This window comes from Manis javanica, chromosome 6, assembly GCF_040802235.1.
Source record: "Manis javanica isolate MJ-LG chromosome 6, MJ_LKY, whole genome shotgun sequence".
Taxonomy (NCBI): domain Eukaryota; kingdom Metazoa; phylum Chordata; class Mammalia; order Pholidota; family Manidae; genus Manis; species Manis javanica.
In genome coordinates this window covers 136,053,184-136,068,782 of record NC_133161.1, presented here as the reverse complement: position 1 = coordinate 136,068,782, position 15,599 = coordinate 136,053,184, and the positions used below count along the sequence as shown (strand labels likewise).

Sequence of the window (15,599 nt, the reverse complement as noted above, 5' to 3'; positions counted from 1 at the left end):
CCTGGAGAGCAGAGACCATCACCTTCTCTGATTGGCACGCTGCACTCAGTGCTTAGTAAATATTGTTCTGTATTAGCATAACAACAATCACGCCAGCAAATTTCTTTAATCATACAAAGCTCTCTGTGAGTGTTGTTTTTTTTTCCATGTGTTCAGAAGGCAGGCTGGCTCCATGAGTCTTTGCCTGCGTTGGCTGACACAGGAACCTTCTTGTCCTTGATAACAGGCGATCCGAATGACCTACCGACTGCTTGTCCTCTTTGAAATCCTGCTTCACTGAGTTGCTGACTGGTCCTGTGTTAAGAGACAGTTACAGAGAATTCACATGAAACCCAACCGAGGCCTGCTTGAGGCAAAGGAGAGAATAAAAATATTTTATGACGTGATTTGGATGAGATGTCACCCAGTGGGTACAGGATCATGGATTTTTTTTTTCCCAGACCAAAAAATTGTAGCAACTATAAATGAGCCAGTCTCTTGTGAAGTGCTGGTTAGAGTGATTGACGCCTGCAGATGTGCCCCGTCCGTGCCTGTAGGTATCAGATGTAAAGTACCCCTTAGGGACTCTTGGTGGCCAGGGTCATTTCCTTTAGTTAACAATAGTCCCGTACACCTACGCCTGACCTTCCCTCTCCTTAATTCTTAGTTGATCCTGGATTTTGAACACCGAGAAAAGCCCAGCCCTAAACAGCAGCAGCTCTGATGCTTTTTAAAATGCAGTTTTATTTTGTAATCTTTCTTACAGAAAATTGCTTTTTTAAAAAAAATTTGAATTCAAGGGAAATGTGGTGTGAAGATTAGTATTTCGTGAATTTTCATGTGTTCAGAAGGCAGACTGGCTCCATGAGTCTTTGCCTGCACACAATCTTCCATGGAACCCTCCAGCAAACCTCAGAGTTGGCTATCATCACCCCATGTTATGGATAAAGTACAGAGATCAGGAAAATTACTAAGTGATTAGGCTGGGGATGGATCCCAGGTTTGCCTGGCTCAAAAGTTCTTTCCTCTTACCCTGGACAGCCATTACATACTACGTCATCTTCTCTCTGGTTGCAACTTTCTCATTAGTGAAGCGATATCATGTAGAAGAAAATCTCAAAACCAATGATGCTCCAAACTTCATTATCTGTTTTCACAACATTATAACAAAATACAGGAGAGAATAAATTTTATCTTCCTGGATATATCAACTGGGGGTAATTCAGGCTCACAAGTTATTGGCAGAAATAGGACTGTTTAATGTCAGGATGGCACCAGATAAAAAGGAAAATAATCAGCAAAATAAACAGTTTTAATCTGCATACCAGGCTTCTAAAACTTTGGAAACATTTGGCTGGTTTACTGCATTTTCACTCCTCATGTAAATTTCAGTTCTCTTTAGATACAGCCCTTGTCTTACTATTTTTTTTTTTCAGTTTAAACTTTTCCTCCAGAAAGATGTTTTGAGAAAGGATAGAAGGACCTATTCAAACCTATCCCAGCCCATCTGTCAAGTGCAATGCATTTGTGCCCTCTCTTAAAAAGATGCTTTTCAATGCATGAGCACAGTTTTAGCAAATTAATATCATCATTACAAATAAGCTAGCCTCCTGGTACACCTCCTTTAACTTGTTTTGCAAAGCTGCTGTGCTGGGCTCCACACACAGCAGTTTTGGCATGGCCTGGGGCCCAGGGCCCAGGGGAATATTAACTTACAAGGCTTTCCCTATTTTGCTTTTACATGTCTGAAACAATTTCAAAACTTAGCGACTGAAACACAAGTTATTAAATACACTTTACTAGGGTGTAAGAAGTGTATTCGTTCCCCTTCCCCCTTTGGAGAATAGATGGTCAGGAATGAATTAGTGTACTTGTAAGACTTATTTCCTGGCTGCTTCTGAGTATCTGCATGGACACATAGACCAAGATTATAAAAGGATAAACTAAAAATCAAGCTGCATTCATCTGGGGTTAGATCCTAGATGCAATTTAAAGGCAACCCTAGGCTTTAAAAAAAACATTTGTTTTATTAAATTTTATGCATTCTGGTTGGGTGAGACACTGGATGTGAAATGAAATGGGAAAGAGGGGATTCTTTGGTTTCTAGTTGTCAGTGCCTCCTAACTTTGCAAGGGTATCCTTGTCCCCTTCTTTCTGGCTGGGCTGTATTCCCAGGAATCAGGGGCCGGATGGGAGGTTCATCTCCTGAAGCCTTCTGGAGGGTATGAATTTTTATCCCCTTCCATGCCTGCCCATGCGTGGCTGGGTATGGGTCTGTTCCTCTGTGTGGTGGTCCTCTTGGGTTCAGGGGCAGACACTGCCTGGGTACAGTCACAGGACGCTGGGAAGTGTCTGTGGCTCTCCAGCAGCTGGAAAAGGTTTGAGTCTCTTTGGCAGATGTTTACTGTTCCAGCCACTTCATTAATGTTGGAAACGTAAACTCCTGACTATTCCTGACTGAAGCCCCACTTCATGATTGACAGCTGGTGTGTGCTTCCTCCCACAGAAGCCCTTAAAAGTCTGAGAGCAGGAAAACGGGAGTGAAAAGAGGGAGATGGGAGCAAAATGAGAATTGGGGTAAATGCCATTGCTAAAAAAAACAAAAAAAAATCACGGAAGAAGAGAGGGAAAGACTGGCTTAAGGAGAAAGACATTCAGTACAAGTTCAGATTTGATGTTCCATGATGTGCTTGGATCTTTCACACACATTATATAATTATACCAGCTTTCATGCATTCATTTATTCATGACACCTTTACTGGGAACCTACTAGTGCCAGGTGCTGTGCTGATATTGGTGACACTAGGAGTTCATTGTCCAGTGGGTGATACCTACATATAAGAGAGAATACAGTAAAGGAGCCACTGGGATAGAGGTAGGAATCAACAGCCTGGGAGAGTAGAGAAACTTTCACAGAGGAGGTGACATCTGAGATGGGTCTTAAACTAGATTTCCAGGTAGAGAAGGAGGCAGGGAGTAGGGTGCGGAGGGCAGTCCCATAAAGGGAATGGCTTGTATAAAGGCATAGATTATGAAAAGCCAACCTTCTGAAGTAGTTATTATGATTACCTTTTATAAATGAAAAACTAAGCTCAGCTTTGCTTATACTCAGCTGAGATCTGGAGGCTCCTGTCTCCACTACACCTGGGGCCTTGTGCCTGCAGATCTCCCCTCTGAGATTTCTTTTGAATTTCCAAACGATGGAAAATCCAAGCAGTTGAATCAAAGTGTGTTCCTTCTTTTAACTACTTAAAACTCTGCTGACCGCAAATCAAAGGCTGGTCTGCCTGCCGAGAGTGAGAGCATTTGTGCCCATGGTCGAGCGGGAGCAGGGAGGAGTGAGGGGGACGGAGGGTGAGGCCGCAGAGGTCAGGCCCGTTCCACCCAGCCAGGCGGCAGGACTTCGGCGCTGTGCTGGCCTGGGAGCTGCAGAGCCGCGACGCAGGGGGCACAAGAGCGCGGCTCCAGATCTGGTTTTGAAGAGCGGGAAGGAAGAGAGGAAAAGGGGAAGGAGCAAGGAAACGGAGAGATGTAAAGAAAGAGAAAAACCCGGATGGAAGATGGGGTGAAGATGCGGGAAGGAGGAAGAGAGAAAAGGGAAGGGCAAGTTCCGCAGAGAGGAGGACGAAGGTGCGGGGAGCAGTGGGGGCAAGGGAGAAATTAGAGGGCGAGGGAAGGGGAGGGTGGGGGGAAGAACCTGAGAGGGGCAAGTCAGCCAGAGGGGGAGGAAGGGCAAGTTCCGCAGAGGAGAGGAGGACCAAGGTGCGGGGAGCAGTGGGGGCAAGGGAGAAATTGGAGGGCGAGGGAAGGGGAGGGTGGGGGGAAGAACCTGAGAGGGGCAAGTCAGCCCAGAGGGGGAGGAAAGAGGTTGAGGGAAAGCGGGCTGCGCACAGACAGGCCCGGGAAGGACTGGTGGGGAGCGCCCGTCGCGATCGCACCGCAGGAGTCTCCTGGCCGGCCGCGCTGCCCCTGGGGTCGCCCCGCGCCGCGCGCTCCCGAAGCCCCCCAAACACTCAGGGTCTCCGCGGCAGCCAACAACGCCACACTCTTCGGGGAAAATATAACCGCGCACCCAGGAGTGATCTTGGCGCTCGCTGAGCCGCAGGTCCTGCTCCCCGCGCGCCCAGCAGACCCCCTCGGTGGCGGCGGCGGCGGCGGGGCTGGGCCGGGCGCGGTCCTTCGCCCAGCGCCCGACAGCGGACGGGCGGCGGGGGACCGGTCATCCAGCGCGGCGACCTCCGGGCCTTGCGGCGGGATGCGCGCCGCCGCCGGGACACCTGGCCTGGGCTCCCGCGGGCCCCCCGGCTGCCTCTGCTCGGACGAGGAGAAGAAACGCAAATCCTTAACAGAGAGGCGAGGTGGAGGGGGGAGCAAGTCAGACACAGACACTTTGGGAATAAAGTCCCTCAAAAACGCATGGTGGGCCACATCTAATTCGAGGCTCTGATTCGGTTTATTACTCTTTTCGCAAAGCGTCTGATCATTAGTTCTCCAGGTGTGCCCCTTCCCTGGGAGTTGACCAGCCCGCCCAGGCGCGCGGTGGCCTGTTCCCGGGGCGACCGGAGCACCGACTCCAGGTTCTGAGCGGGACGGTTGTCACCGGCCCCAGACTCGGTCTCGAAGACGGCCATCCGCAACCACACAGTCTCCCAATCATGTGTTTTCCTTCCGATCCCGCGCGCGCCAGCTCGGAGACAAAAACGTGGGAACGCGGCGCCACCGGGCTGTTTCCCCCGACCGCCGGGCGCGGTAGCAGGCGGGACCCTGGCAGCGGGAGCCGTCGCCGGGGCGGAGGCTCTTGGGGGACCCCCTCTCCCACCCATTCCAATTAAAAACGAGTGTTCGTAGACAATGAGCGGAACACACTCGGTGGTCAGGAGCCCAGGGAGAAGACGGCAAACTACCCAGCAAACATGGGTCTTCGCGGGCCCGCGGGTGCTCAGCGTGGGGAGGGACCCGGGCGAAAGCCGCGCTGCCGGGAGCGTCTGGCCCCCGGAGACGCCGGGAGTGGCGATGTTTGCCCGAGAGCCGCCGGCGCTCCGGAATCGCGCTGCACTGGCCCCTCCGGCGACGCAAGAAAAGTTTGTCAGGGAGCTAGAATATAAAAAACGCATGCATTTAAAACACTTAGTGAATATTTTAATTTTTACAGTTCATTACTGGGATAACGGTCAGGGCAAGGGTTATTTATGATTTGTGATATCCATGGGGAGGTTAACTTCGGCGCGCACGCCGGGTCCTCGGAGCGGCTGGCTCGACGCGGAACGGGCGGGGAGGCCGCTGTCGTGGGGAGACGGCCGCGGGGGTCCACGCGGGGAAGGAGAAAGGTACGCGGGTCCTCGGGGGGCGCGGGCTCTGTGGCCCACAGCCTCGGGAGTCTCGTCGAGGAGTCGATTTCGTTCTAGTAAGAGACCTAGCGTGCCCGCTCCCCGGTTGCCGGCGTGGGAGACTGCGCCGGGGAGGTGGCGGGACTGGGGCGGAGGACGTGCGCCGCGGCCGCGACCGCCAGGAGCCCGCCGAAGCGCGGCGGGAAGGCGGGGTGGCGCGCGCACCGCGCGCACTCATGAGCGCGCACACTCAGCACACACACCTGGAGCTCGTCCCGGGAGGGGGGGCGGGGAGGAGAGCCAGAGCGAGTGTCTTAAAATAGAGAGGCAGGCAGAGCAGCGCGAGACGACAGAGGCGGGAGGAGGCGAGCGTGAGCGGCGGGCACGAGGCGGGCAGGCCCGCACCCGGGCTGCAAGGCGGGCAGGGCGGGGTGGGCGCCGACGCCCCTCGGCGCTACTCCGCACCCGGCGCTGCAGGAAACGCGCGCTGATTGACAGCTGCGCTATCCCAAAAAGGCAAGGCGAAGATGCTGATCGGCTGGTGGGACTAGACGCGCGGCCGGCGTGCCGGGTGCCCGCTCCCCTCTGCGCGCCTCCTGAGCCCCGCCGCCTCCCGGCTGCTCAGGCGGAGGCCCCCGGCGGCGCGCCAGGCCCCGCGGCCCCGGCTGGCGGGCGCTCGCCCGGCTCACCATGCACTGCCACGCGGAGCTGAGGCTGAGCTCGCCCGGCCAGCTCAAAGCAGCCAGGCGGCGCTACAAGACTTTCATGATCGACGAGATCCTCTCCAAGGAGACCTGCGACTACTTTGAGAAACTTTCCCTCTACTCCGTGTGCCCGTCGCTGGTCGTGCGACCCAAGCCCCTGCATTCCTGCCCGGGTAAGACGCCGCGCCGGGGCATTGGTCGGGTGCTGCGGCTTTGGAGCCGGCGTAGGGCGCTTTGCCGTCTGCGTCGTCACAGCGGAGGGCGAGGGGAATGGGCCCGGGGAGGCTTCTCCTTTGCCTGCGCAAGGGGACTGGACTCCTTCCCGACGGGCATTGCCGAGGCGTGTGCCACCTGGGGAGGGCCAGGCGAGGTGTCAATCGCAAGGTTGGAAATGCAGCGAAGGCAGCGCGCCCCTGGGAGCGGGCGCCACGCCTGCCGATCCTGCACGCAGGGCCAAGCTTCCTCCTTCCCAGAGACGCCGTGGTTTTCGGTCAGAAAGTTCAAACACTGGACCTGATTCAGCGCCTAAATCATTGTTTCGGGAAGCGGTGTTGCTTCTCACCTTGAGTTTAAATTCTCCAACCTCCTCCGGGCTCCCCTGGGAATTTGACAAGTAAATCCTGAGCTCACCGAACTTTACTTAACAGGATCTCTCTCTGGGGAAGTAGCTCCGAAATATGTTGCGGGCTGAAAGGTCACCTCATTTTGTTTTAAGTGACTAAAAACAGCAGTGGTAACAATAAAAACACCCCTCAAATCCGATTTCCTTTCCACAAGAGTTAAGACCAATAGGAAAGATAAAAGGCAGTTATAAATACATTGAACAAGTCGTACGTAGATTTGTGTAGAAAATAAATTTAAAAAAATTTTTTTAAACCTTGCATTAAGAGAAGCTCCACATTTCAGAGTGTACTGGCTTTGTAAGGATTTAGGCTACCGAAATGTAGGCATAGTAAAAAAAAAAAAAAATTATTGACTGTGCTTTCAACCAAAGGTATTCCCAAACCAAAAGAACCTTTGAGGTTATGTCTGCTGCATGGGTGGCATGAAATCATTTAATTAGAGTCATATTGAAAAGGTAAAGGGAAGAACTAGTAGTGTTTTTGAAAGATATTTTTGGAACATTCAAGCCAGAAGCTTCTAGTGCACAATCTTGGAGGCCCCTATTTTCTGTCAGTTCCATCAGTTAAGAACAATAAGTTAATACGTTTGTAAATTCAACCAGTAAAATTTTCTTAAAACCAAGTTGTTCCTTCATGTATTTGGTTATAAAATGAATACTACATATTCAGTTTTACCTTTGTACAATAAATTGGGCCTGACAGCTCATATCAAGACTTGTAAGATTGAATTGCAAAACCAAGAAATATGCGAAACAAGAAACATAAGAGATTTTAGAAACAAAATTGATATCCTCGATGTGAATATTTTTACATTTGTCTGTCATGTGTGAATGCTTGGTTGAATAGTCTGCAGGTATATTGGATAGGGGAGGTAGGCTGAATCTTGTTTGAGCATAATCATTTGCTAAAATAACTCAAATGCCTTTGAGGAAAAGGAGGGGACCTGTTTTAAATCACAAATATCAATGCATCCTGCTAAGACATTGCATAGTACAGGTTCCCAGGACAAAACAGAATAGCTTCTCTTAAACACCTAGATAGAGGGTAGTGCTGGCAAAATTTTTGTGACCACCCCGCACATTGACTTGAAAGTCACTTTTCCTGGCTTTTAGGAGTCACAGAATTGTCTCATAGAAGAAAACATGCCAGAAAAAGAGTAATAAACAGCCTCAGAAAACAGTTATCCAGTCATCAGCTGAGGCTGAGTAAGATATGTGTTTCATTGCACCTTGTATGGGAAATAAATCAGAGGAAAATAAAATGATTCATTTGTAGTTTGATCACTGTTGAAAGTGAATTGCACATATATCACGTACTAAAAGTTTTGCTCAGTCTTGTGCTTTTGAAATTCATTGATGGTTTGTGGGAGAGGGTGGTTGTCAGTAATGGTTTTCTTACACTATCACTCTCGTGCTTGCTTTCTTGAGATTGTTCTTTTGAAAATGCATCATGATTTTGTTCTAGTTGAGATTTAAAATCTAGAAACTGGGATTTGCCCGTGGAATTAAACCCATAAAAACTGGCTACAATAGTCCATACTTTCAGATTATACACCTTCAGTGGGTTTACGTTTACATTTAAAGCCTTACATGTTTAATCTCATTAGTGACTTCTCAAGGGTTTTGCAAATAACACACTTTCAAAGTATCTTTTGTTGCTTTTAACAGTTATATTCAAGATTTTAAAATCTTAGCTTGGATGACCTTGTTAATCTTGTTTTATTAATTTTTAAAAAGGCAGTATGTTGCTGGAATCTAATGAAACTATATATTTTTTTCTTTTTTGCTGGATAGAGAGAAATGTTTAGCATTTTTGATGGAACCAATGCAAAAAAAGTTCAAATCAAATGAAAGCCATATATTGGAATTAAAATTATTGAACTTCCTCATCCTTTGGTTTTGCTGTCTGAACATTAAAATAACTAACAGAAGTGAAATTTGTTAGGTAAAATAATGAAGACTAGGATAAAAAAAGTTACCACCCTTCACAGTAAGTACATAAAATAGGGGTGGAGAGAAAGCTACCGCATTTATTAAGCCTCTACATAATTAAGCCGTCCGTGCTTAGATTTAGAAATCCAAATGTCAATTTATGATACAGAATCTCCTTAGGCAAAAGAACATGTATTAAGGTAAACTAAGAAATGGAAACATCAGGCAAATAGTCACCTGACAGTAATTCATTATTAGATACTCTAACCTTGATGAAATACTTATCTTAAAAAAATTACTGTTTAACATGCCCTTTCTTATTATAAATGAAGTAATTTTAGTCTTAGAAGACTATCTGTATATTTGTTTGAGTTTCTCAGTAAATCTCCTGCATCATATAATGGACATTGAGAAAGGAAATCCTTTCCTTTCAAGCCAAACTAAAGGAATGTTTGTCATTAAATTTAAAATAAAATTTAAAAACCTAAGTCTGAAGAGATCCTCCATTTGAAAAAACATTTGTTATTCAGACCATTAGTGAGGTGTAAAATATGTTTAGAATTAATTTAGTGTATAACATGGTCTTATTTTAAGATCTGAAAATAATAATCCCCACTAGGAATGGAAATATATTACCATTTAAAAATAAGTAAAAATGTCTTCTAATATTAGAACGTTGCCAGTGATTGAAGGCCAAAAGTGAGGTACAGTTTATGATATCATAAATTCTATATAAGTCTTAAGTGCATTGTTTTATTTTTCTGGTTGTGATTAATGTTTCTTGGTGGAAGACCCACTTGAATAAGCCTGGCTTCTCAGGGTGACAGTAAGTAACTTGTTTCACAAAAACAAGGATGTAACAATTTACCCTGAGTTTTCATATGAGTGTACTAAGAAACCAACCTACTGTGTTATTTATAATTTATTATGACTATACATACAACCTAGAATTACCAAGACTTACACATTACATATGTGGGGAGATGAATGTAGGTATTTGGACATTTTACCACGTGCAACCAGTATATGACTTTTAATTATTCCACTAAAACGTGTAGTCTTATTTCTTTCCCCATTTCTGGCAGAATGGTTTACTTTTATCTCTCCATGACCTTCAGTGGCCAGTCACACAGCTGACCCTTGAGTTTCAGAGCTGGAAGGGATCATGGAGATCACAGTCTCCCAAGTAGAAGATACTTTTTTCCAAAGTGTTAGGGTCACATGAGTGATCGAACACAGTTTCATTCCACCCCACACACTGCTGTCCTTCTTGTTAGATCTCAGAGATAAGGAAGACTTTTCCAACTTGGTTGTACACCCGGAATAAATCCGTGCGGTCACACCCAAGGGACAGTCAACCAGCCAATTAAAGGGGGCACTTGGGGAAAGGTGTTTATCTTGGGAGGTGACATTGAGAACATTTTATCCTTTGGTGGGTCCGAGAGAAACAAGTTCTTTAGGGTGGCGTCCTTGGGCTCATTTTTATCACAAAGATTGGGTGTCATCCCAGTGAAAAACGAAATGAGGTGTGGACGTGTATAATGACTTCTTTGGGAGTTGAGGAGCTGGCTATTGCTTCACGGAACTGGCTCCAATGATTCCCCAAATCTCGGCTCAGTCTTTTACTCTGAGATCAAAACCAACAGGATCTTGAGAACCCTGAGAGTTGGGCCCTGGAATGTTAATGGAGAAGTGTAGACTGGGGTTTGGGAAAATGATCGTTAACAGCAAGCGTCTGTATTTCTGCCAGAGGCAAATAGGCTTTTATTAGCAATTACTCATAACTGCTTCTCCTGTTCCCATTCTAAGGGTAAATAAATGGAGGATGCACAGGATACCGGACTCGAGTCGGCAGGGTCAGAACCTATTGGATGCTGAGCTCTTTGGGGATCCTAAGCTGTTTCATTTTCTCACTCCTTAAATTTTCTTTCTCCTTTGTTAAACAGAGAGGCTGAGGGGCTCCGTAGGAGTCAGTTTTTACTAGTGAGTAGTTCATTAGCAGCTTCTCTGGTTCTGATTTTTATAGTAACAAGTGGGAAAGTGATTAGAAATTTAGTTCACAAGTTAAAGTGCCTCTGCAAATGTCTATGATCTTCAGTATGATTTAATGCAAAAATTTCCTTCAGCAAATATTTATACTTGCTTGATGATGGTACTGTTCTTGAGTCCATTATTTTTAAGTTTATTTTAAATCTTGACTAACATTGGGATATTTAAAAAATTTCTCTAAACCACTTGTAGAACCACTTCCAAGCCCTTCTTTGTTGTTTTCAGGAGTATATGATAGACAGTTTGGAATTGGGATATGGGAACATTATGACAGTTTAATACTTTTGCTGACCATCTGGAATTTTCTCTTTTGAACCCTACCTAAAAGGTGTTGTCACCAGCAAAACTGTCATATTAACCTTGTTAAATACAACACAAACGAAATTGTGTATATAGTAGCTCTTTTATGCGGCCTATCTGCTAGTGTCCATTGTGGGTTGTACTTCTGGACTGAAAATGAATTTTTGATACAGGTGTGGATAGTGTAAAGATGCCAGTTTTAACATAACCTCAGGAATCTAAGTGAAGATTGTTAGGTTTACTATGTCCCAGGAATCTATAGGAAAAGCAGTAAGGATTGTGAAAATCTGTTTAAATTCTAAAGAGATTGAAATGAAAGAAAAGGAAGGAATGGGGAGAAAGAAAAAGTGGGTTTCTCTGAAACTCTTGAACCACTGATTCAGGCTTGTGAGTAGCCTGTGTCCTTCAGGGCAAAACTAAAGTAGCTTCTGAAATTCTTTCAGTGCTTGGAGAGTGAATGGATTGAGTTGATGTCACTTAGGCACATGTTGGGCCCCTTCGGGAAAGAGATGCAGAGTGTGGGCCCTGCCCAGCATTTAGCCTTCACTGTGGAGAATTGAATACATGTTAAGCCAGAAGCATTTTTAGGTGTCGTGTGCACTTTGGAGGTCAGGGAGGAAGAGGAACAGAGATGAGAAGGTAGGCCGCTTGATCTGAGGCTCCCCCGTTTGTATTAAGCTGACATGCTTTTGCAGGTGTTGTGGGCCTACCCCTGCCTTGCTGGCCATTAAGTGAAGAGAATCGGGTCCTGTGGCTAGACCTGTGGACGAACCCTTTTGGAATATGAGCAGGGAACTGCAAGGATTTGGATGAGATGTGATTTCCGCCTCGTTTTTTCACTCTCCTGTGGGGAATACTGTCTTGCACTCGGCTTGGTGCTGTTGGTGGTTTTAGTGTGGCACCAAAGGTGAAGGCCATGCTCACAGCTGGGTCGGCTGTCTTCCAACAGAGAATTTCCCAAGGTCCCCGGGTGCTCACAAAACTGTCAGGACCCACCCTGCTGCAAGTGGCATACTTCTCTGAAGCAGCATGACAAAGAGAAAAGAAAAGGACTGAGGCCATTTGGGTGCGGGCTCTCCACATGCGGTGAAGGCCCTCTGTGCTGCTTCGAGGGTGTCTGCCTCCGCCTTAGCTGCCTGTGAGTTTGGAATGGTTGTGTAAAGATTAGAATTGACATTAGAATTTATTAATAATGGGGTTCAGATCAGGACCTTGCACAAAATAAGTGGTTCCAGAGAGTTTTTTTTTTTTAGCCAGAAAACCTTTGCAAACCCTCAGGATTCAATTTATTTTTATTGCAGCTTAATGACAATTAGAAAAAGAAGTCTTGTTGAAATGAATGCTCTAAATAAAAACACAGTTAATTTTCCATTACGGTGTCTAATTACTCATCATCACCAGGGCATTTTTATATGGCAATTTAACTTCTTAAAAGCGGAAACTTGGCACACATTTAAGGAAGAAAGCAGTGCATCTAGATAGATATCAGAAGATGGTCTAATTATATTTGGGTTAGTTGACTCTTACATGATTGCCCTGAAGAAGCTAGGAGGATAGAGGGCTTGTTTCTTTAATCACTAAGGAAAGTCTCTAGTTTCATTAGTGCCAGTTGAAATTGAATACAGAGGGAGATAATTCTGAACCTTAGGTGGTGTACAAGTACATCTGAAAAGGGACCCTGCCAGTCACCAGTTGAAGCTGATGTCAGGACTACTTGATAGGCTTGGAGGACAGCTATCTATGCTTTCTTACTCCCCTGGCAGAGTTCACAAAGATGAGCATGGCCATTCTCCAAAAGAAGGTCAAGATGCAACTAAATAGAAGCCAATCTGGGAGGATCTCAACACAAAACTAAATATGTTAAGCGTCCAAGCAGACAGAGAAGCTTAAGTGATTCCTTTCCCTTGCATCTTTTTAGGTTACCAAGGTGTCCTTAGGAACACGTTCTTCTGGATATTGGGGTAGATAAATATTTTCACAGTGTGTATTGAAAAGTGTTGCCTGCCACCTTGGTGATATCAGTGTACTTCTTGGTCATTAGTAAAAAAAACTCAAGTTTGGAATAAGTGATATGATTGCCTTTTACTTCTCTTGAATTCAAGGATTGTTTATAACATATGGGGAAATGGAGTGGTCTTGGACCTGGTGGAATCTCATGAAGTTATGGCTGCATTTCCATCCCAGGAACACCTGCCAGGTGCCTAATACTGAGTAACTTGGTAGCCTCCACCACCCACTCCTCTCTTCCCAGAGTTCTTTTTCACTCTGTAACTTAACCGTTGTTGAAATTTAGGATCACAGATATTTCACAGTTGAGATCACAGTCGATCACAGATATTTCACAGTTGAGGTCACAGTCACTTTAGATTGAAAGAAGTGTAACTTCAGTGTTTAGTTTAAACAATATTGAGGAGAATCAACTGCACATTCCTCTAACTTATAAAGAGCAGAGTCCTGCTATTACGTCTTTATATCATGGGGAAACAGCCTGGGCAAGGACAGTTGCTGAGACTCCTTTTCCTGAGCCCTACAGTATTTACTCCAAAGGGAGCCACAAACTTGTTAGAAATGCTAGAACTACTTTATACCCTGCACCTTCTTATTAAATAGTGGCTGTTTTGGGAGTGCTAACATGCACTAGGCTCTGGACCAAGTGCTATATGATCAACTTCAGATCATCCCTAAGGGGTAGGTATTATTATCTCCACTTTACTAATGGGAAGCTGAGAAGTTAGTAACTTTCCCAAAGCCACAGTACAAATAAAGATCTCTTACAAAGCAATAAGAAAAAAGGCAAGTAGAAAAATTGGCAGTTTGTAGAAATGAAGATCCAGATGGCCAGCACACATGCCTCACTGGTAATCAGGAAAACACAGATTAAGATGTGCTACCATGTCTTAGCCATCAGATAGGCAAAAATGAAAGAATCTGCAGTATCAGTTGACAAGGATGTACAGCATTTGATGTTGTCATACACTGACTGTGGGAGTATTTTTTGGTTCACTTACTATGGAGGGCAGAATGGCAACACCCAATAAAGCTGCAGATATGCACATATCCTGCAACTCAGCAGTTTCAGCTCTGTGTTTATGCTTTGAGAAATTACTGTATGTGTGCAAAAGGATATGTGTATCAGAATTATCATCTCAGCATTGTTTATGATAGTGAAACATCTAACAGAATCTAACTGCCTTTCAAGGAGAAAAGGATAAAATCATATGTACTATATTCATGCAATGAAATTCTATACATAAAAATTCTATATGATGAAAATGAATGAACAGATTCACTTGTATGAATATGGATCTGTGTTAGAAATATGTTGCTGAGAAAAAAACAGTTGTAGATTGATACTTACAGTTTGGTATCATTTGTATAATTTATATATTCAAACTAATACAAATGTAAATTATTTAGGGAGGCAAGGGCATGGAATGGGGAGAACTACCCACAGGTTTTTATTTTCCTGTGTAATAATTTATTTATTAAGGAAAAGAAAAGGCCTAAAGTTAATGTCAGTGTACTTTGAGCCAATAATTAAGATTTGACAAAGCTTGGTCATGGGTACATAGGTGTTTATTACATTATTATTTGTGTTTTCTGTATGTCTGAATTTTTTATAATACAAACATTGAAAAATGATAGTACGGGGGACCTAACATATCCATGAAACTCTTGACCTTGTGGAACTTTTGGTGGCTTTCTTAATAGGTTTTGTGTCCTGGAACAGGAGTTTTTTAAGTGCAGAGCCGGTAAGCAGTCTCACTGTAAAGAGATAAAGACACTTTGTAATGAGATACATGTGGACACCTCACACTGAAACAACCACTGCAGCTTCTGAAATTGGCTTTTGGATCTCGCCTACCTCCTGTGGCTACATGGAAATTTATTTATCACCCAGATAACTGCTCTTCCCCCAAGGAATGCTTTGGCATATGAGTAGATGGGCACTGATCTGGGCACTAGGCCTGGAAGGAACTGCTGGTGACGTATTTGTTTTTTCCAAATACACAATAATCATGCAAGCAAGAGTTGTTAGTTTTTTCCCCCCTTCTTTTAACTTATATTTAAAATCACAATAAATTGCCTTTTTTGCACTTGGTTTTATATTATTTGCTGGTATGATACACCACGCTTGGCTTTTGACCAGCGGTCCACTGCTGTGGATAATTTAACTTAAAAAAATTGCCTAGGGACAGCTGTGAATACCAAAGAATCTAAAAATGTTAAATGTAACTTCTTACCATGGAAGAATAATGTTGATATTGGCATATAAATTGGCTGAGTTCTCTTTATATTCTGTAACCATGATTTAATTTTTAAACTTTGTTTGATGTGTGGTATCAGGGACTGTTAAGAAGGATGAGAACTCTTTCCATGGTAGTGGCACAAAGAGCTGCCTGTTAGGCATAAGGGGTTATCCTATGGTTTGGAGAAGTGAACCCAGACCACATCACTCTACAGTGACAGCTATGGTGGCAGGCACTTTGTTCAGCCAAGACATCTTTCTTTTCTCTGCAGAATAGTTCCAGTGTAGAAATATTGCCTTAAGACATTTTGATGAAAATGTGGCCCTTTGAGACCTTTATCTTTCTGTGTCCCTTCAGAGTGAAAGAACTTCTCACGGTGGATGAAATAGTTTGTAATGTCAAGAGTTTGCCAAAGCATGTCCCCTGTCTAGATTAC

General features: G+C 44.9%; 1 protein-coding gene across 2 annotated transcripts in view; it reads left to right on the top strand.

Moving 5' to 3' along the window:
• Positions 1–5,687: 5,687 nt before the first annotated feature.
• BARX2 (BARX homeobox 2) overlaps positions 5,688–15,599 on the top strand; it is a 64,326-nt gene continuing 54,414 nt past the window's right edge. Inside the window, exon 1 of one of the 2 annotated variants that reach the window (XM_017667857.3) lies at positions 5,688–6,183. In XM_017667857.3, the coding sequence (XP_017523346.1) occupies positions 5,997–6,183 (187 nt within the window). In that variant the 5' untranslated portion in view covers positions 5,688–5,996. The remainder of the gene's footprint in view (positions 6,184–15,599) is intronic. The other variant, XM_017667858.3, reaches the window with a different exon arrangement.